At 41.3% G+C, this 21,481-nt stretch overlaps 1 protein-coding gene across 1 annotated transcript; it reads left to right on the top strand.

Moving 5' to 3' along the window:
• Window positions 1–690: 690 nt before the first annotated feature.
• On the top strand, window positions 691–15,959 carry LOC120099191 (cancer/testis antigen 55-like). The gene is made up of 5 exons (XM_039100191.2): window positions 691–1,021; window positions 2,050–2,234; window positions 14,178–14,322; window positions 14,992–15,104; window positions 15,689–15,959. The coding sequence occupies exons 1-5, from the start codon at window positions 940–942 to the stop codon at window positions 15,881–15,883; spliced, it is 720 nt and encodes a 239-aa protein (XP_038956119.1). The 5' UTR covers window positions 691–939; the 3' UTR covers window positions 15,884–15,959.
• Window positions 15,960–21,481: the final 5,522 nt, after the last annotated feature.

The raw sequence follows: 21,481 nt of genomic DNA, 5'->3' as shown, positions 1-21,481 counted from the left end.
ACATACTATATAGGATTCTAAAGGTAACAATGGCTAGTGCATTTTAAAAATATTTTATATGTTATCAATCAGTTTCTCTTTTTTCCTGTTGTTTTGTTTCGTTTCCTTTTGTTTTGTTTTGTTGACTCAGGGTCTCCCCGTGAAGTTTTGACTGACTTGGAACTTGCTGTGTGTATAAGGCGAGCCCCAAATGCATAGATGCCTCTTGTCCATCTCCAGAGATATGTCATTAAGTGCATTGACGGCATGGGCCACCGTTTCCAGCTTGCATAGGTGGGTTTGTTTGGATATGTATGCACCACTTGAATTCCGGGACTGGGATAGCTGTTGGAAAAATATAACTGGTATTGTAGACAGTTGTGAGCTGCCTTGTGGGTGGTGGAACCGAACACTGCCCTCACTAAAGGCAACTAGTGGCTTAACTAGCCAGACTCCTGGTTAGTGTTTATTTCCATCAGCAGGCGCGATTTTTAATAGGCTGAACAGGTACGAAGGTTTCTGCTAAGTCAACCTCACGCCCCTGTCAGGAAAATGTTGAAAAAGCCAGCGCCCTTATGAACAGAGTGCGCAAGGTTACAACCTCAAGCGGCTTTTCCAGAGACCTTCCTGTTGTTGCCATCATAATGGGTGGGCGGGACCAAATGTCTTCACCTAGTGACCGTCAGGGCTATACCTAATAAGAAGTGACATACAGACACCATTGTCTCTCATTGGCTGACCAGTGGGAAAAGGTTGCCTTTGAAGCAGAGGGAGCTTTATGGGAAGCTGGCGGTAGGTGAGGAGGTACCCTGACACTGGCTCTCCTAAGAGCTTCATCTTAGCGATTCACTACCATCACACAGAGGCTGGGGAACGGGGGTGTAAACTAAGTGAGACAAAGGAAGTCTGCTGAATCATCTGTAAGCCTCGGACACTGGCTGGGCTGGTGGTGATATCACCATGTTGAGCCTTCTACGGTGGATATCCACATTCTTTCACGGGAGCAACACGTCTGAAGAAATATCAGAGGAACAGCCTCAAGGTAATCTGGTAACCCACACCCCCACTCGAGGAGACTCCTCAGAAAGGCTTTCCTCCACCTTAAGGTGTGGTGGGGACACAAATAGTGTAGACAGACAGGCCAACATCCTGGGTGGCCGTTGAGCATGAGGATGTCCCTGAGTTTCCACGAGGTAGGCCAGTACTGAACTGTGTCCCAAGCTCCTTTGGGATGGCAAAGCGGGAGGGTGTTTGGAAAACTCACAGAACACTTGACACAAGGCTTTGTGGGTTGTACTGTCTCTGACTTCCCTTCTGGCCCTTGAAAGATGCGTTTGTCTCTCCCCCAGAGAAGGGGCGCATCGCACATTGAGAGTGAATTAGTCTTGTTTTTCATGCACACATGGTTCTAAAGCCAGGAGGCAGGTTTCTAAGGGGGACACCAGGAAGGACGTTGGCCAGTGGTCCCTGCAGAGTACTTGAGCCAGACTCTCAAACATTACTTACCCATTACCCATTATGCTTATGAAGAACAAAAGGAAATTTGACACTGTGTCCTTAGATCCGCGCATCTTTAAACCTTTCTCAGAAGCGATGTTGAAGAATCTAGGGCTCTGGCTATGGATCTGCTGCTGCTGTCGAGTGAGGCGAATGCTAGTAAGAGTGGGAGTTTAAATGGCCTTCCTGAGCAGTAGATGAACCCAGGACTTGAACACTTAGTGAGACAGGTCACCCACAGCTCAAATAGGTGCCATAGAGGTGCGATTGAGTACTCACAACCTTGGGATGCAGAGATGGCTGCTGTGTTACGGTCAGTGAAGTGATGCTTTGTGCTCATGTGTACACGGGTGGAGTATTGGTGTTAGTAATGCTCTGATGCTATACCATGGCCAGAGCAACCTGGGAAGGAAAGGGTTTATTTGGCTTGTGGTACCACATCACAGTTTCTCACTGAAGGAAGTCAGAGCTGGAATTCAAACAGAGCAGGAATCTGGAGGCCGGAGCTGATGCATGTAGTGGGTACTTGCATTTGACATGAACCAGTGTCACCTTTGTTTACCTGTGTCGTAGATAACACCAGGTTGAAGTCTATTCAGGGAGTGGTCACCTCTCTGTGCAATTACTATGGCTGGATCAATGACTCCATCCTCTTCAACATGGAGGTAATCAGTGACAATGTGCCTCTGAAGATCGGGACCAATGTCCTTGCCCTTGTGGAACAAGATGAAATAACTCATACCCTGAAAGCAATCAAGGTATGGCCGACTTTATCCAGAGTACTTAACCTAAGGGGATTTTGTTATCTCTCTTGGATTAAAAGAAACACTAGGGTTGGGGATTTAGCTCAGCGGTAGAGTGCTTGCCTAGCAACCACAAGGCCCTGGGTTCGGTCCCCAGCTCTGAAAAAAAGAAAAAAGAAAAAAGAAAAAAAAAGAAACACGAATGTAAATATGGGGTGAGTTTAATGGGCTTCTTCTATGTCGTTGCAGTATCTTTTTATTTCTGTTCCTAAAGACTGATTTCAGTTCTCTTTCATATTTAAATGTGTTGCACAATGATAATTATTGGATTTCATATAATCCTCTTCCCTTCTGAGTAAGAAGCGCTTTCTCTTCTATGAATTCAAACAAATATAATTATTGTGATAAACTTTAATATCAATATGTTATACAATATTCAAGATGTATTTAATGTACAGCAAATTTCTGGTCTAGATTTTTGGAAGACTTAGCTCTATAAACATAATCAGCTCAGATATTTACATATCAATACCTCTTCTCAGATAATTTTTGGCTATACTGTTCTAATTAATAGACTCAGCCATAGGCTACAGAAAAGCCTTTTATCCGTGTTGATAAACACCAACACATTAGAAGTAGTAGTTTTTGTTCTTTTTGTCATTGTCGTTATTATAATTATAGAGAAGATATTGGCAATTTGAGAACTGAAACTGATATTTATGTATTTTGTTTTTCCAAGTTTGCTAAAAACCTGAAGTATAAAAAAGGAATTTTGCACTTTTCATTTATCCAACAAAACTTAGATCTCTTTTTAGTTAAATCTTTTCCTATATATTAATTTTTATTAAATATTTTTATTTACATTTCAAATGTTACCTCCTTTACTGGTTTCCTGGCCACAATCTCCCTATCCTGTCACCCGCCCCTTCTTTTAAAGTGTGAACTCCTTCCCGACACACCCCCTTTCTGCCTCCCTACACTGACATTCCCCTACACTTGGGGATCCAGCCTTGGCAAGACCACGGGCTTCTCCCATTGGTGCCCAACAAGGCCACCTTCTGCTACACGTGCAGCTAGAGACCTGTGTCTGTCCATGTGTAATCTTTGGGTATTGGTTTAGACCCTGGGAACTCTGCTTGGTGGGTTTTGTTGTTGTTCTTATGGGGTAAGAAAAATCTTCAGGCCCCTAAATCCTTTCTCTAATTCCTCCAATGGTTCTAAGTTCCATGGATTGTAGCTAACATTTGACTCTGTTTTTGACATGCTCTGGCTGAGCCTCTCAGGAGACAGCTATATCAGGCAAAAATCAGCATGCACTTCTAGGCTTCATCAACATTGTATACATTTGGGGGCTGTGTATAAGTGGGCTGGATCCCCAGGTGGGGCAGGCCCTGAATGTCCATTCCTTCAGTCTCTGCTCCAAACTTTGTCTCCACATCCCCTCCTATGAATATTTCTGTTCCTCCATTTAAGAAGAGCTGAAGCATCCACACATTGGTTGTACTTTTTCTTGAGCTTCATGTGGTCTGTGGATTATATCTTGGTGAATTCAAACTTTTCGGCTAATATCCACTTATCAGTGAGTGCATACAATGTGTCTTCTTTTGTGATTGGGTTACCTCACTCAGGATTATATTTTCTAGTTCAATCAATTTGTCTATGAATTTCAGGAAATCATTGATTTGATTGCTGAGTAGTACTCCACTGTGTAGACATACCATATTTTCCATATCCATTACTTATTGAAGGACTTCTGGGTTCTTTCCAGTCTCTGGATTTTATGAATACGGCTGCTATGAACATATTGGAACATGTGACTTTGTTGTATGTTGTAGCTTAATTTGGGTATATACTTAGGAGAGGTATAGCTTGTCCTCAGGTAGTGCAAAGTCCAATTTTCTGAGGAACCTCCAGACTCATTTCCAGAGTGGTTGTACCAGTTTGCAACCCACCAGTAATGGAGGAGTATTTTAGGGTCGATCTTGGTTGATTTTCCCTTTGATGAATAGGAAGTGTTCTTCTTTAACTTTTTCGATAACTTTTGGCTGAAAGTCGATTTTATTTGATATTGGAATGGCTACTCCAGATTATTTCTTTGGACCATTTGCTTATGAAATTGTTTTTTCAGCCTTTTATTGTGAGGTAGTGGCTGTCTTTGTCACTGAGGCCTGTTTACTGTATGTAACAAAATTCTGGGTCCTGTTTCAGTATCTAGTCTGTTAGTATATGTCTTTTCATTCGCTAATTGAGTCCATTAATGTTAAGAGATATTAAGGAATAGTGATTGTTGTTATCTGTTGGTTTTATTGTTAGAGGTGGGATTAAGTTTGTATGATTCTCTCCTTTTGGATTGGTTTCAAGGAGATTATTTCCTTCCTTTTTCTAAGTTGCAGGTGACCTCCTTTTGTTGAGATTTTGTATTTATTATCCTTTGTGTGGCTGGATTTGTCAAAAGGGGACATCAGCCCAGGGTCTTCTTGCTTTCACAGTCTCTGGTGAGAAGACTGTTATAATTCGGATACATCTGCCTTCATATGTTACTTGACCTTTTCCCCTTACTGATTTTAAAATTACTTCTTTGGGGTTTCTTTGAATTTACTATTTTGACTATTATGTATGTGACAGGAGGAAATACTTTAATGGTCCAATCTATCCAGAGTTCTGTAGCCTTATTTTATGTTTATGAGGATCTCATTTTTAGGTTGAGGAAGTTTTCTTGTATAATTTTGTTGAACATATTTACTGGTCCTTTAGTTTGGGGTCTTTGTTCTTTGCTATACCTACTATTCTTATATGCGGAGGTACTCCTGGCAACTGGGTTTCAGCTCTGGGCTCATGCTGAAACCAGAAAGGTCCTCCCCATGCCTGGTCCTAGGTTCCTGTGCCCAGAGAGCAAATAAGGCACTAGGCAGGTTCCTCTTGTGTCATAAGTGTGAGCACAATAGGTCCCCCTGAGCTCTCAGGAGTATCCTGACTTCTGAGAGTCCAGATATATCACACGTGGGATTTGGGTACAGATTTCCCATCATAGATCTTTCTGTATTACGGGAAAAATAACTTTTTTGATTTATTTTATTTATATGAATACACTGTAGCTGTCTTCAGACACACCAGAAGAGGGATGGTTGTGAGCCACCATGTAATTGCTGGGAATTGAACTCAGGACCTCTGGAAGAGCAGGTCGGTGCTCTTAACCATTGAGCCATCTCTCCAACACCAAAATATCTTTATTATAGAAGAGGTGCATATAATCTGTTATTTTAAGGAATACCACTTTTTTTTGCTTTTACATGTAGTCTTCCTATACTAGAAGCATATTCTTTCTATCTTTTGATTTTTACCCGAATTGTTAAATCAAATTCAATTCAAAACTGGCATCGTGGTACATGTTTTTATGAGGCAGAGGCATTTGGAATCTTTGTGAGTTCAGGGCCAGACTGGTTTACATGATAAGTTATGGTGAGCCAGGTGTACAATTCAAGGCTTTGCTTAAATAAACAACCCCTGATGAATTTTGATTTTCTTATATTTCAATGTTATGCAATGAGTTAGTACTCTGTACATTATAAGTCCAAGGTAGATGGAACCCTGGGTAGCCTGCAACCTGCAGCCGTCTTCCTAGTTCCTGGCTCCTAATTGCTGGAATTACAGGCCTCATGGACAGTGTCTAGTTTCACTCCTATGGTTTGAGGATGTTACACACATATTGGCACAAGAACATTTGACCTAAGTGTGCATGCACATTGCTTTCCAAATGTCTGCAAGTGGTGCTATACTCTGAAATGAATCCTCCACTCTACTTCATTTGGTTTTCAGGGATTAACAATATCTTAGGGCCTTTCTTAATCTTGGAATCTGTCTGTGTGGTTTGCCACGATTGTTAGTGGTATCTCTGTGTTGAACAATGAGAGCTGGGAGAATGTAAGTCTGCCACGGGAACTGAGAAATTCCTTAGGGTACCGTATGTCTATGGATTAGTGGAGGGTCAGAATGAAGAATGGTCAAAGTCTGTGATGCTCATCTGGCACCATAGTGACAGAATTAGTGAGTGGTCAGATAGGTTCTAAGCTCTTCACCACTCAGTGCAAGTGATCCTATGAAAAGCACCATCCTATGAGTACTCTTAAGTAGCCATACATCGCGTGAGAGGTGGCAACAGCAATTGTTTAGATGTTGAAAACGGCCGATGACATTTGTGTCTTAAGCTTCCTCAATGATCATAGAACATCAGCTCTCATCATTCTTCCCCTCTATACTTGATGAGTGCATCCAAACTAAATATCGAACAATGAGGAATGCAGCTCACTAATTAACATGTGTGTACCAACTGTGATTCCAGATGTCTCTCTCTGCTGTCCTTTTGTGAATCTTCATGCACTATTTTTTTTTTATTAATTGAGTATTTCTTATATACATTTCGAGTGTTATTCCCTTTCCCGGTTTCCGGGAAAACATCCCCCTAATCCCTCCCCCTCCCCTTCTTTATGGATGGTCCCATCACCATCCTCCCCCCATTGCTGCCCTCCCCCCAACAGTCTAGTTCACTGGGGGTTCAGTCTTAGCAGGACCCAGGGCTTCCCCTTGCACTGATGCTCTTACTAGGATATTCATTGCTACCTATGAGGTCAGAGTCCACGGTCAGTCCATGTATAGTCTTTAGGTAGTGGCTTAGTCCCTGGAAGCTCTGGTTGCTTGGCATTGTTGTACATATGGGGTCTCGAGCCCCTTCAAGCTCTTCCAGTTCTTTCTCTGGTTCCTTGAACAGGGGTCCTATTCTCAGTTCAGTGGTTTGCTGCTGGCATTCTCCTCTGTATTTGCTGTACTCTGGCTGTGTCTCTCAGGAGCGATCTACATCCGGCTCTTGTCGGCCTGCACTTCTTTGCTTCATCCATCTTGTCTAATTGGATGGCTGTATATGTATGGACGACATGTGGGGCAGTCTATGAATGGGTGTTCCTTCTGTGTCTGCTTTAATCTTTGCCTCTCTATTCCCTGCCAAGGGTATTCTTGTTCCCCTTTTAAAGAAGGAGTGAAGCATTCACATTTTGATCATCCGTCTTGAGTTTCATTTGTTCTAGGCATCTAGGGTAATTCAATCATTTGGGCTAATAGCCACTTATCAATGAGTGCATACCATGTGTGTTTTTCTGTGATTGGGTTACCTCACTTGGGATGATATTTTCCAGTTCCAACCATTTGCCTATGAATTTCATAAAGTCATTGTTTTTGATAGGTGAGTAATATTCCATTGTGTAGATGTACCACATTTTCTGTATCCATTCCTCTGTTGAAGGGCATCTGGGTTCTTACCAGCTTCTGGCTATTATAAATAAGGCTGCGATGAACATAGTGGAGCACGTGTCTTTTTTGTATGTTGGGGCATCTTGTGGGTGTATACCCAAGAGAGGTATACCTGGATCCTCAAGCAGTTCAATGTCCAATTTTCTGAGGAACCTCCAGACTGATTTCCAGAATGCTTCTACCAGTCTGCAATCCCACCAACAATGGAGGAGTGTTCCTCTTTCTCCGCATCCTCGCCAGCATCTGCTGTCATCTGAGTTTTTGATCTTAGCCATTCTTACTGGTGTGAGGTGAAATCTCAGGGTTGTTTTGATTTGCATTTCCCTTATGACTAAAGATGTTGAACATTTCTTTAGGTGTTTCTCAGCCATTCGGCATTCATCAGCTGTGAATTCTTTGTTTAGCTCTGAACCCCATTTTTTACTAGGGTTATTTGTCTCCCTGCGGTCTAACTTGCTGAGTTCTTTGTATATTTTGGATATAAGGCCTCTATCTGTTGTAGGATTGGTAAAGATCTTTTCCCAATCTGTTGGTTGCCGTTTTGTCCTAACCACAGTATCCTTTGCCTTACAGAAGCTTTGCAGTTTTATGAGATCCCATTTGTCGATTCTTGATCTTAGAGCATAAGCCATTGGTGTTTTGTTCAGGAAATTTTTTCCAGTGCCCATGTGCTCCAGATGCTTCCCTAGTTTTTCTTCTATTAGTTTGAGTGTATCTGGTTTGATGTGGAGGTCCTTGATCCACTTGGACGTAAGCTTTGTTCAGGGTGATAAGCATGGATCGATCTGCATTCTTCTACATGTTGACCTCCAGTTGAACCAGCACCATTTGCTGAAAATGCTGTCTTTTTTCCATTTGATGGTTTTGGCTCCTTTGTCAAAAATCAAGTGCCCATAGGTGTGTGGGTTCATTTCTGGGTCTTCAATTCTGTTCCATTGGTCTATCTGTCTGTCTCTGTATCAATACCATGCAGTTTTTATCACTATTGCTCTGTAATACTGCTTGAGTTCAGGGATAGTGATTCCCCCTGAAGTCCTTTTATTGTTGAGGATAGTTTTAGCTATCCTGGGGTTTTTGTTATTCCAGATGAATTTGCAAATTGTTTTGTCTAACTTTGAAGAATTGGATTGGTATTTTGATGGGGATTGCATTGAATCTGTAGATCGCTTTTGGTAAAATGGCCATTTTTACTATATTAATCCTGCCAATCCATGAGCATGGGAGATCTTTCCATCTTCTGAGGTCTTCTTCAATTTCTTTCTTCAGAGTCTTGGAGTTCTTATTGCACATATCTTTTACTTGCTTGGTTAAAGTCACACCGAGGTACTTTATATTATTTGGGTCTATTATGAAGGGTGTCGTTTCCCTAATTTCTTTCTCGGCTTGTTTCTCTTTTGTGTAGAGGAAGGCTACTGATTTATTTGAGTTAATTTTATACCCAGCCACTTTGCTGAAGTTGTTTATCAGCTTTAGTAGTTCTCTGGTGGAACTTTTGGGATCACTTAAATATACTATCATATCATCTGCAAATAGTGATATTTTGACTTCTTCTTTTCCGATCTGTATCCCCTTGTCCTCCTTTTGTTGTCTGATGGCTCTGGCTAGAACTTCAAGAACTATATTGAATAAGTAGGGAGAGAGTGGGCAGCCTTGTCTAGTCCCTGATTTTAGTGGGATTGCTTCAAGTTTCTCTCCATTTAGTTTAATGTTAGCAACTGGTTTGCTGTATATGGCTTTTACTATGTTTAGGTATGGGCCTTGAATTCCAATTCTTTCCAGGACTTTTATCATGAAGGGGTGTTGAATTTTGTCAAATGCTTTCTCAGCATCTAATGAAATGATCATGTGGTTTTGTTCTTTCAGTTTGTTTATATAATGGATCACGTTGATGGTTTTCCGTATGTTAAACCATCATGCCTGGGATGAAGCCTACTTGATCATGGTGGATGATTGTTTTGATGTGCTCTTGGATTCGGTTTGCCAGAATTTTATTGAGTATTTTTGCGTCGATATTCATAAGGTAAATTGGTCTGAAGTTCTCTTTCTTTGTTGGGTCTTTGTGTGGTTTAGGTATAAGAGTAATTGTGGCTTCATAGAAGGTATTCGGTGGGCTCCATCTGTTTCAGTTTTGTGGAATAGTTTGGATAATATTCGTACGAGGACTTCTATGAGGGTCTGATAGAATTCTGCACTAAACCCGTCTGGACCTGGGCTCTTTTTGGTTGGGAGACCTTTAATGACTGCTTCTATTTCCGTAGGAGTTATGGGGTTGTTTAACTGGTTAATCTGTTCCTGATTTATCTTCGGTACCTGGTATCTGTCTAGGAAATTGTCCATTTCCTGTAGATTTTCAAGTTTTGTTGAATATAGGATTTTATAGGAAGACCTGATGATTTTTTTGAATTTCCTCTGAATCTGTAGTTATGTCTCCCTTTTCATTTCTGATTTTGTTAATTTGGACACAGTCTCTGTGTCCTCTCGTTAGTCTGGCTAAGGGTTTATCTATCTTGTTGATTTTCTCAAAGAACCAATTTTTGGTTCTGTTGATTCTTTCTATGGTCCTTTTTGTTTCTACTTGGTTGATTTCAGCTCTGAGTTTGATTATTTCCTGCCTTCTACTCCTCCTGGGTGTATTTGCTTCTTTTTGTTCTAGAGCTTTTAGGTGTGCTGTCAAGCTGCTGACATATGCTCTTTCCTGTTTCTTTCTGCAGGCACTCAGCGCTATGAGTTTTCCTCTTAGCACAGCTTTCATTGTGTCCCATAAGTTTGGGTATGTTGTACCTTCATTTTCATTAAATTCTAAAAAGTCTTTAATTTCTTTCTTTATTTCTTCCTTGACCAGGTTATCATTGAGTAGAGCATTGTTCAATTTCCACGTATATGTGGGCATTTTTCTTTACTATTATTGAAGACCAGTTTTAGGCCGTGGTGGTCTGATAGCACGCATGGGATTACTTCTATCTTTCTCTACCTGTTGAGGCCCGTTTTTTGACCAATTATATGGTCAATTTTGGAGAAAGTACCATGAGGAGCTGATTAGAAGATATATCCTTTTGCTTTAGGATAGAATGTTCTATAAATATCTGTTAAGTCCATTTGGCTCATGACTTCTCTTAGTCTGTCTACGTCTCTGTTTAATTTCTGTTTCCATGATCTGTCCATTGATGAGAGTGGGGTGTTGAAATCTCCTACTATTATTGTGTGAGGTGCAATGTGTGTTTTGAGCTTTAGTAAGGTTTCTTTACGTATGTAGGTGCCCTTGTATATGGGGCATAGATATTTAGGATTGAGAGTTCATCTTGGTGGATTTTTCCTTTGATGAATATGAAGTGTCCTTTTCTTATGTTTTTGATGAATTTTAGTTGAAAATTGATTTTATTTGATATTAGAATGACTACTCCATCTTGCTTCTTCCGACCATTTGCTTGGAAAGTTGTTTTTCAGCCTTTCACTCTGAAGTAGTGTCTGTCTTTTTCTCTGAGGTGTGTTTCCTGTAGGCAGCAGAATGTAGGGTCCTCGTTGCGTATCCAGTTTGTTAATCTATGTCTTTTTTTTGGGGAGTTGAGGCCATTGATGTTGAGAGATATTAAGGAATAGTGATTATTGCTTCCTGTTATATTCATATTTGGATATGGGGTTATGTTTGTGTGCTTTTCTTCTCTTTGTTTTTTTTCCCAAGACGATTAGTTTCTTGCTTCTTCTAGGGTATAGCTTGCCTTCTTATGTTGGGCTTTACCATTTATTATCCTTTGTAGTGCTGGATTTGTAGAAAGATATTGTGTAAATTTGGTTTTGTCATGGAATATCTTGGTTTCTCCAACTATGTTAATTGAGAGTTTTGCAGGATACAGTAACCTGGGCTGGCATTTGTGTTCTCTTAGGGTCTGTATGACATCTGCCCAGGATCTTCTGGCTTTCATAGTTTCTTGCGAAAATCTGGTGTGATTCTGATAGGTCTGCCTTTATATGTTACTCGACATTTTTCCCTTACTGCTTTTAATATTCTTTCTTTATTTTGTGCGTTTGGTGTTTTGACTATTATCTGACCGGAGGTGTTTCTTTTCTGGTCCAATCTATTTGGAGTTCTGTAGGCTTCTTGTATGCCTATGGGTATCACTTTTTTTAGGTAAGGGAAGTTTTCTTCTATGATTTTGTTGAAGATATTTACTGGTCCTTTGAGCTGGGAGTCTTCACTCTCTTCTATACCTATTATCCTTAGGTTTGATCTTCTCATTGAGTCCTGGATTTCCTGTATGTTTTGGACCAGTAGCTTTTTCCGTTTTACATTATCTTTGACAGTTGAGTCAATGATTTCTATGGAATCTTCTGCTCCTGAGATTCTCTCTTCTATCTCTTGTATTCTGTTGGTGAAGCTTGTATCTACAGCTCCTTGTCTCTTCTTTTGGTTTTCTATATCCAGGGTTGTTTCCATGTGTTCTTTCTTGATTGCTTCTATTTCCATTTTTAATTCCTTCAACTGTTTGATTGTGTTTTCCTGGAATTCTTTCAGGGATTTTTGTGACTCCTCTCTATTGTCTTCTACTTGTTTATTTACATTTTCCTGGAATTCTTTCAGGGATTTTTGTGACTCCTCTCTATTGTCTTCTACTTGTGTATTTACATTTTCCTGGAATTCTTTCAGGGATTTTTGTGACTCCTCTCTATGGGCTTCAACTTGTTTATTTACGTTTTCCTGGAATTCTTTCAGGGATTTTTGTGACTCCTCTCTATGGGCTTCTACGTGTTTATTTATGTTTTCCTGGAATTCTTTCAGGGATTTTTTTGATTCCTCTCTGTAGGCTTCTACTTGTTCTCTAAGGGAGTTCTTCACTTCTTTCTTGAAGTCCTCCAGCATCATGATCAAATATGATTTTGAAACTAGATCTTGCTTTTCTGGTGTGTTTGGATATTCAGTGTTTGCTTTGGTGGTAGAATTGGGCTCCGATGATGCCATGTAGTCTTGGTTTCTGTTGCTTCGGTTCCTGTGCTTGCCTCTTGCCATCAGATTATCTCTGGTGTTACTTTGTTCTGCTATTTCTGACAGTGGCTTAGACTGTCTTATAAGCCTGTGTGTCAGGAGTGCTGTAGACCTGTTTTCCTGTTTTCTTTCAGCCAGTTATGTGGACAGAGTGTTCTGCTTTCGGGCGTGTAGTTTTTCCTATCTACAGGTCTTCAGCTGTTCCTGTGGGCCTGTGTCTTGAGTTCACCAGGCAGGTCACTTGCAGCAGAAAACTTGGTCTTACCTGTGGTTCTGAGGCTCCTGTTTGCTCGTGGGGTGCTGCCTAGGATCTCTCTGCGGCGGCAGCAACCAGGAAGATCTGTGCCACCCTTTCCGGGAGCTTCCGTGCACCAGAGTTCCAGATGGTGTTTGCTGTTTACCTCTGGCATCAGAGATGTGTGCAGAGTGCAGTCTCTTCTGGTTTCCCAGGCGTGTCTGCCTCTCTGAAGGTTTAGCTCTCCCTCTGACGGGATTTGGGTGCAGAGAACTTCTTATCCAGTCGGTCCCTTCCGGGTCTGGCGGTGTCTCAGACGCACTGGATCTGCTGCTCCTGGGCCCTACTCTACGGGGACCCAGAGGCCATATACAGTTTCCTCTTGGGCCAGGGATGTGAGCAGGGGTGGGCAGTGTTGGTGGTCTCTTCCACTCTTTCATGCACTATTTTAATAGCATGCACAATGTTCAGTTTCCATTTTCAAATGGAGGATCAGTCACTGCTTCTGGATAATATAGTTGTCCAGGATGGTTTGTGGTAGATGCTTTTCTGCTTTGTGCTCAAGTGAATATTCTACCTTCGTGTAAAGAATGCTCTTCTGCTTGAGGAAGAACGATTCAAAGTTATACTACTTCCTCTAACCTTCATTATCTCTGATAATTCAGAAGAATAGTATTCCCTCAGACCATGGAGCCTGCATTGCATGACTTGTCGTTGAAAAATCTTCTGATGGTGGTTGCTTCTCCCACTTCATGATAAATTCCTGCTCCCAGATCATGATAGGGAAAAGCATGTTTCCTTTTTTCTCCAATACTGTGCTGCTCATTCTTGTCTCTGTTGATTTAATTCAGGTCACACCCATCTCACAGGCAACATACTTTCATTCCTTCACATGCACAGTAAAGCTACCCCAGGTTTTCCCTCCCACTTTGACTCACTCTGTTTCCTTCTGTATAAATGTGCAAAATTTTTCTCTAGTTTGTTACAGCCATGATTGCAAATTGTGTATAAGTATACTTTTCAATGTATTTTGCAGTATTGAATTTTGAGTCCTTGCGTAGTAAAGGACTATATTCTAAAGTCAGAAGCTAAGTTTGTGGGTGCATTAAACCTAGGTATGGCACTCCCTATTGAAAGACGCTTAGAAATCTAGGAAGCAAGCACAGACATGATTTCTGTCCTCATCTCATTCCATAATATATTTTCAACAGGAAATGTTAGGTTGGAAAACAGTTGTTTAAGCAATTTCTGCAGCAGGAGGACTGTTTCTGGCATGCATAATAAAACCCATTTTCTCTGACAGGGCACTATTTCATCAAAGTATCCATACAAAGGTCTTAGAAACTCACTACCATAATGTTGCATTGATGGGGAACCCTTGGTATGGCTACAATCTCCGGCATGATATTTTTATTTCACCTGCATTTACTGTCTCCTCTTATAGGTGAAAGTTATGAATGATCTTCCCGAGGGCAGTGAGCCATCAAAACTTGGCAGAAGGCTTTGTATTAGATGTGTCACCTCTGTAACTGAAGAAGACGTGTATGTCACCGAGAACATGTCTTTCCCATTATACCTCTTTTCTGGCGGTAGGACTTATAGCTTTAGAAACATAGAGCAAGAAATATAAGTATTGGCTTGGGTTAAAAGCTCTTGAGAGTGTGGGAAGCGTCCTTGAAGTTGAAAGTAATGTATAATACTGGGGGAAAGGACAGTATTTTATATACCACCTAGAGATCCTGTCCCCTGTGACAACTGTCATCACATGTCCATGTGCATTCCCTGACTCAGTTGATTTCATTGGCTGCATCATTTTTTAACTTTGGTTTTTCACATAGGGCTCTCAAAAGTATGGGAAACTCATATGTATCGAGAATTGTGTACGAGAGTAGGAAACCCATCCATTATGCTTCTGAGTGCTGAGATTCTCATCTTTGTGCCACTTCCTTGGGATACATTTAAAATCTATTCAATGATGTCATTATATGAGTGATTTATCTTCAAAATACTTGTATCACACATGTCTCTCTTAATGCCTGATGAATAATACATCATTGTAAATGAACCAGTGTTTAAAGGGCTTTCTGCTTCCCTTCCTGTAGGGAGATGTTTACAGTATCTTAGTATTTGAGGAATTTCTTTACATTCAGGAAATGTTGGTCAGCACATGGCAGTGAGGAAGAGCCTAGAAAATGTGAAATGACTGCTTTACTATTAACAATTACTCTTAACAATTCTCCCTTTCTTGGCTGTTTTAGCATTCAAACCTTTCAAAGGAGACTTGGTACTGGTTGAGTATTCCATGAATTCAGGCACATCAAACATAAATATCCACTCTGTGAGCCCCCTCAACTCTCAGGATATGAATGAGGTAACTGTCCTCCATGTTCCTTCCTCTCCTTCTTACTGATCCCTTTCTTGCCCCGGATTTTGTTTGGTATGTTTGGCAGTAAATCTTCTGCAGAGTGGACACTATTGTCCACTGATTGAAAAGTGTTGATATGGTAATATAGAATGTGTGTATGAGTATGTGTGTTTGTGCGTGTGTCTGTTTGTCTGTCTCTGTCTGTCTGTGTATTTGTGTGTGTGTGTGTGTGTGTGTGTGTGTGTGTGTGTGTGCGCGTGCGTGCTTAAGTGCTCAATTTATAAGGTGTGTGCTTTCCTTGATGTTATGCTGCTCTGTGGACAACAGTTAGAGATCATCGTGGCTGTGAAGACATCGTGGGCAAATGTTGAGTGCATTGGTTTTGAGGTGTTCAGCCTGCTGATGAAGGCGGTGAAAGCATTCATTGTAGGACAGCCTGAGAATGAGTTGAAAAGTCAGGAAGGTATAGCATGAGGTCATGATGGGGTGAGGGGCCTGCTGATTGGAACTGTGTGTCTGGGGTGTGCAGGACCATCTGTGGTGGATTATATGCTTCCCCAGACTCATAGCCATCTTTCTCAACATTGCAGGTCTATGTTACTAGCATTGATGGAAGAAATGGCATGGTGGAAGCCAGAGTCTTTTTCACCCTCGACTCTCTCCAGATACCTTCCGGGTATACACCTGGATTATACGACATTGTAGATGTGGTCGCTGTCGACAGTATCCAGCAACACTGTTCACTGAGGGCAGTATCAATGACCCCAGTACAAGAGGAGATTTAACCAGACCTACAATTCGCTTTCCGGCTTATGCCCAAGGTTCTGGTTTAGTAAAATAATGTTGCGTGTAATCCAGAAATCTGTGAACGAAGACTCTTTCTTTGAAAACCCTGGTAATTTCATTGGCAACGTGACTCACTTCAGGAAGGTAGCTTGTCAATTCAAAAACATACCGTGTTGAATCATGCTTTAGGAAAGAAACAGCCCTGCCCTCAGGTACATGCATCATTCTCCATAAAGTGGAGGAGATTTTCTGCTGCCCATGGCCTTGTAGGCCTCTAAGCCTCATGAAGAGGCAAAGCATGGTGCTCAAGATCCCAAGAGTGTGGCCAGGTAGGATTTAACATTGTAGCTTGCCTTCCATTTGAATGTCTTTGATCCTTTCCAAAGCTAATTTGTTTATAAAAATTTTCATTTCCGATCAGAACTCCATTTGGTAAATATACTCCTTGTTTATAGAGCCCCATCCTATGATAGTCTTCAATGCAGTCAGTTCAGAGAAATGAAAGATCATACTACAGTCCAGTTCAAACAGAAAGATAGAGCAGACTTTCATTAGACCCAGAGGTGGTGGTCCAAAAATTGCTTTCAGATTGTTGTACTTCCTGAAGTTGGTTGTGTCTCCAACATTCTCTGGCCTTCAGAAGGAATCCTGGTCCTGGCCACCATCCAAAGAGTTATGGATTCCTGCACTGGAGACCGAGGCCTCGTGACCAGTTGTTTATGTCAGTTCCTTTTATGGTGTGGTCCTTCAACCCCAATGACAGGGTTCAATTCCAAACACTTGAGGAATACATGGTTATCCTAAACTTTCATCGTTTTAACCATGTGAAAGCCACCTATCTTGCAGGCAGACGATGAAGATTAGGAATGTCCACCATATACCCTTTCTCCTGAGTGTGACCACCCCAACCGAACACAGAGCCCCAAGCACCAATGTTTGTTTTATGTTCTGCCCTGCCACACAAGAGTTTGCTCATGTCAAAGATGCTATTGCCTCTTTTGTCCACTGTAGGATGATGCCATTATTCAGGTGAAGGCAGGTACAGGATAGAACTAGGCCTGTCATTGGACAAGAAGGAAGGATGGGCAGGAGAAAAGCTTTAGAGGAGGAGGAGACTGGAGGAGAGAGTAGCCGAGAAAACATGGAGGCAGAGGTTAAGATTCTTCCCTGCACATATTGCAGGTTGTTATGACTAATTTTAAGGGATGGGTGTGTAAATGATTTTGGGTAACTAGATGAGCAAACTATGTCTTATCTAGGTGGGCAATTATATCTTATCAATTGGATCAGAGATTATGGTGTTGTACATTCTTACATGTGGTGATTTAATTGGGTTCAAGAGAATGTGTGGTAGTTGGACACACTGGGCCTCCACGGAATTACATATGGATGTCTGGTATGGTGGCAACCTGTCTTGGGATGTAGATGGTGGGTACAGAGATTGTTGCCAGGTTCAGAGAGTAGTCATCTGCAGTGTGAAATTGGATGGAGCTTAGCAATTGAGACGCTCTTTATCTGAGATGAAATTATCCAATACCGTTCTGGCACTGTTGTGGGGTATAAGAAACCACATTTTTCATTTTACCACAACAGCCCACATACCATTGGAGGAGATCTGTCACCTCGAGTGACTTAAGGTCCAGGTACTTTGTTGGGTTCAAGTACCTACCAATCCAGTACTATTGTGTCCTTTGTGCCAAACTTCAAGGCCAGGCAGTCTCCAGAAGGATGAGATTCTCAGTCATTCACCACCACTGATAACCCTCACTAGTGACATCATACACCACCATACTCAGAGCAGCCAAAATTTCTGATCAACCTTCTGATCACCATGATGCATAGACTCCAGCCTATTTGGGACAACTGTCAACAACTCCTAGCTGCCCCCAAGCCCCCTCATTTTTAAGGTCCATAAAGAGTGTATGATCTTCCAGGCAGCAACTCCTTGGTTGGTCTTTAAAGTCACACACACACACACACACACACACACACACACACACACACACACACTAATGAAATGATCTGGAGTGATTTGCTGATACTTTCAAATGTAGCCGCAACACACCAGAGGGTCTCCAGGCCTTTATAAGAATAAGAAAAGTCATCCTGGAGGAGTTCAGGATGAGGATTGTAGAGTCACAAATCTGGTAAAAAATCAAAAGTCACCCACGAATCCCTGAACCAACTCCATGGTCAGCTTGGTGACAGTTAAAGACAGGACACCCCTTTTTGTTGGGGTTCAGCCTCAACACAGGATTAGAGTTCTCAACTGGAAGCAGGGATATCTGGAAGGCATATAGTCAGCACGTACAGACAACCTTTCTTGTTCAAAAGTAACAGACAATCTTTCAGGTTTAAAGCCTCTCTCTCTCTCTCTCTCTCTCTCTCTCTCTCTCTCTCTCTCTCTCTGTCTCTGCTCAAATCTGCATGCACTGTTGCTCCCACATAGGGCTGAAGGATGTACTCTCTCATTCGTTCACTTTCTCACACTCAGACACTCATTGTTTGCGTACTTCTTCTCACACACATCCCCCTTACATACTCTCCTCACATTCTCTCCACAGCACACACCTCATCATTACATCAAGGAACATCTATTTTCACAGAATTCACCAGAGCAGAAGGAGAAGTAGGAAAATCAGATAGAGTAGAATAGTTATATACACCAAGGAAAACCGAAAAGCAGACACACTCAAATGAAATCTACACAACCATTGACTAGGGCTAAGATTAGGAGAAACTGGAACAATTGTTTCTTACAAAGAGCTGCCATTGGTTACTGAGATGTCTCCATCTTGGCCTATGGCAGGCATTCCCTTAGTTCTAATGGCTGGTCCCAGAAGCCATACTTTTTTTTTCTTCCTTCCTTCCTTCCATCCTTCCTTCCTTCCTTCCTTTCTCTCTCTCTCTTTCTTTCTTTCTTTCCTTCTTCCTTCCTTCATTTCTTTCTTTCTTTTTACAAAGAACTGCCACTGGCTTCTGAGATGTCTACGTCTTGGCCTATGGCAGGCATTGCTTAGTTCTAATGGCTAGTCCACTGGGGGGATTAGAGGGACACTATTGCAGATGCGAAAAAGTGCTTGCTGACATGAGCCTGATATAGCTGTCTCAGCTATATCATATATAGAGGCTCTGCCAGAGCCTGACAGATACAGAGGCAGATGCTCATAGTCAACCATTGGATTGAGAACAGGGTCCCCAATGGAGAAGTTAAAGAAAGGATTGAAGGAGCTGAAGGGGTTTCATAGGAAGAACAACAATACCAACCAACCAGACCACTTAGAGCTCCCAGGGACTAAACCACCAACCAGAGAGTACACGTGGAGGGATCCATGGCTCCAGCCACATATGTAGCAGAGGATGGCATTGTCTGATATCAATGGGAGGAAAAGCCCTAGGTCCTGAAAAGAATCGATGCCCCAGTGTTAAGAAATGCCAGGGCAAGGACGTAGAAAGTGAGTGGGGGGGGACCTTCATAGAAGCAGGGGAGGGGATGATGGGATAGTGGATTTCCAGAGGGGAAATCGGGAAAGGTGATAGCATTGGAAATGCAAAATATACATACATACATACATACATACATACATACATACATATCCAATATAAATAAATAAATACCACTGAATCCATTTATGTAAGTGACGGGTTCTGAGGGTACCTGGAATAGAATGGAGGACAAGGGACTCGAAGAAGGACGCCAAGACAAGAGTCTGATCAAGGGGACAACTTTATTTTTCCCCAAGGCTGAATTTATACCATAACATGGGTAACAGAGGGAGGGGGGAAGTAAGAAACATTTACGCAGGCCAAGGACACAATATCCGTGTGGTCAGGGAGTAGGCTGATGTTGACAAGTTGTTAGAAAAGTCACAGGTTTGTCATGTCTATTAGCCAACAGGATGTCTTTATCTTATTATTATTCATTTTGACCACCAGATTTGTGTTAGTCTTCTACAGCTGGCTGGGGATGAACCCAGTCATACCTAATTCTAACCATAGTAATAACATCAACAATGGAGGGCTTCAAGGGCATCGCTCTCAACAGATTTGGAAGCAAAAAACTTGAAATGTAAATAAGAAATACTGAAGTTACTGAAGATGGAGAAAAAATGAGAAATATAAGCAAAATAGTACAAAGTGCACATGCTTCAGTTCACAAATCAGAACTATATGATATTCTCATGGTTCATTAGGCTTTCCAGCATCTCTTAATATATTTACTGACTCTCAATATGGAGGGAGTTGATTTGCACACACAATCTGCTGAACCTATTCCAGATGATTCTTTGCTATTACACAACATGAAATTTGAAACATACATTATCCAATAATACATATACATACAACCTCAAACAGGTGTGTGAGGACCATCAGCACTAGGAAATGAACTAGATCAGTTATTAATAGGAAGTATATTAGAGGCTTCAAATTTTATAAAAGACATCATGTGAATAGTAAAACTTTAGGGAAAAAACTCATATTACTTGGCAAAATGCCAAAGAAATTACAAAAACATTGTTCTACTTGTACTGTATATAATCTAGTTCTATTACCTGCCAGAAGTAACCCTTAAGGTAACCAGAGAAATGAGATTTGACAAAGAGCTGTGCTATATTTTGCAGATTTGGAAAACTAAAGTATGTGTATCATACAATTGTGCTGTATTCAAGATTCCAGTGAGTTCTGCCTTAAGCTCTGAAAAGGCTGGATTTGTAATAACATATTTATTACAAGTGATGGGAATTTTAGGAATACCTTTACCGGTTAAAACTGATACTACGCCGGCATCAGGTATCCAGTTAAATACAACAATTGTTGAATGTGATAAGACAAAAGATATTCCCTGGATATCTTACAATCCTACAGGACAAACAATTTTGTAGAGATGTAACAGGACTGGAAAGGAAATGCTTACTAAACAGAAGGGGGATATAGGGTCTCCCAGAGACAGATTAAATAATGCTTGCTTTATTGACTTTAACTTTTTAAATTGTCGACGAGACAGGCAGCGGAGCTGCTGAGAAACACTGGATTTTAGAAAGGACTGCCATCCCAATTCTTTTAAGGCTGTGCTAACTTCAGAATGGAAGTCAGGAACTGTGATGCATTGGGGGAGAAGTGAAGCTTTTGTTTCAACAGAAAGTGAAAGGTGGGGATTCCTGCAAAATAATAAAGTTTTGTCTTCATGGGGGGAGTATAGTGGCTTCTGTTCTCATGCCAATTGTGTTACCCAAAAATCTATCTGCAATGTAGGCTAAAGGAAGTCTCCTGCTTGCCTTTAAAAGTTCATTGATCAAACTGCTCAGGACTACACTTGAGTCCACAAATAGCTTAGTATGAACAGAAAAAATCATTTCAATTGGCTACAAATTGTTTCTAACTGGTCAAGTATGAAGGGTTGCCTCTAACTCTCATAGATAGGCCTGTGCCAGGCAGCAAATGTTGACCATATGGGCTTCTCCAGCAGAGTAACCCTTTCTCTGGTCTCTGACCTGTGCTATGGACCTGGAGAACAAATCAAAATAAAGCAGGATGCCTTTCCTACGCAAGAGCAGATATCTGGAATCTCCAGGGGTGAAAGTTTTTTGTATCCTGTG

Source organism: Rattus norvegicus, chromosome X (genome assembly GCF_036323735.1).
Source record: "Rattus norvegicus strain BN/NHsdMcwi chromosome X, GRCr8, whole genome shotgun sequence".
Classification (NCBI taxonomy): Eukaryota; Metazoa; Chordata; class Mammalia; order Rodentia; family Muridae; genus Rattus; species Rattus norvegicus.
This window is presented reverse-complemented; position numbering and strand designations above follow the sequence as displayed.

What these genes read in the sequence shown, in the direction of transcription:
- LOC120099191 (XM_039100191.2), top strand. Translation starts at nt 940, where the DNA reads ATGTTGAGCCTTCTACGGTGGATATCCACATTCTTTCACGGGAGCAAC. An exon ending in ATACCCTGAAAGCAATCAAG is followed by an intron (nt 2,235 to 14,177) that starts GTATGGCCGACT and finishes CTCCTCTTATAG; the next exon opens with GTGAAAGTTATGAATGATCT. An exon ending in ATTATACCTCTTTTCTGGCG is followed by an intron (nt 14,323 to 14,991) that starts GTAGGACTTATA and finishes TGGCTGTTTTAG; the next exon opens with CATTCAAACCTTTCAAAGGA.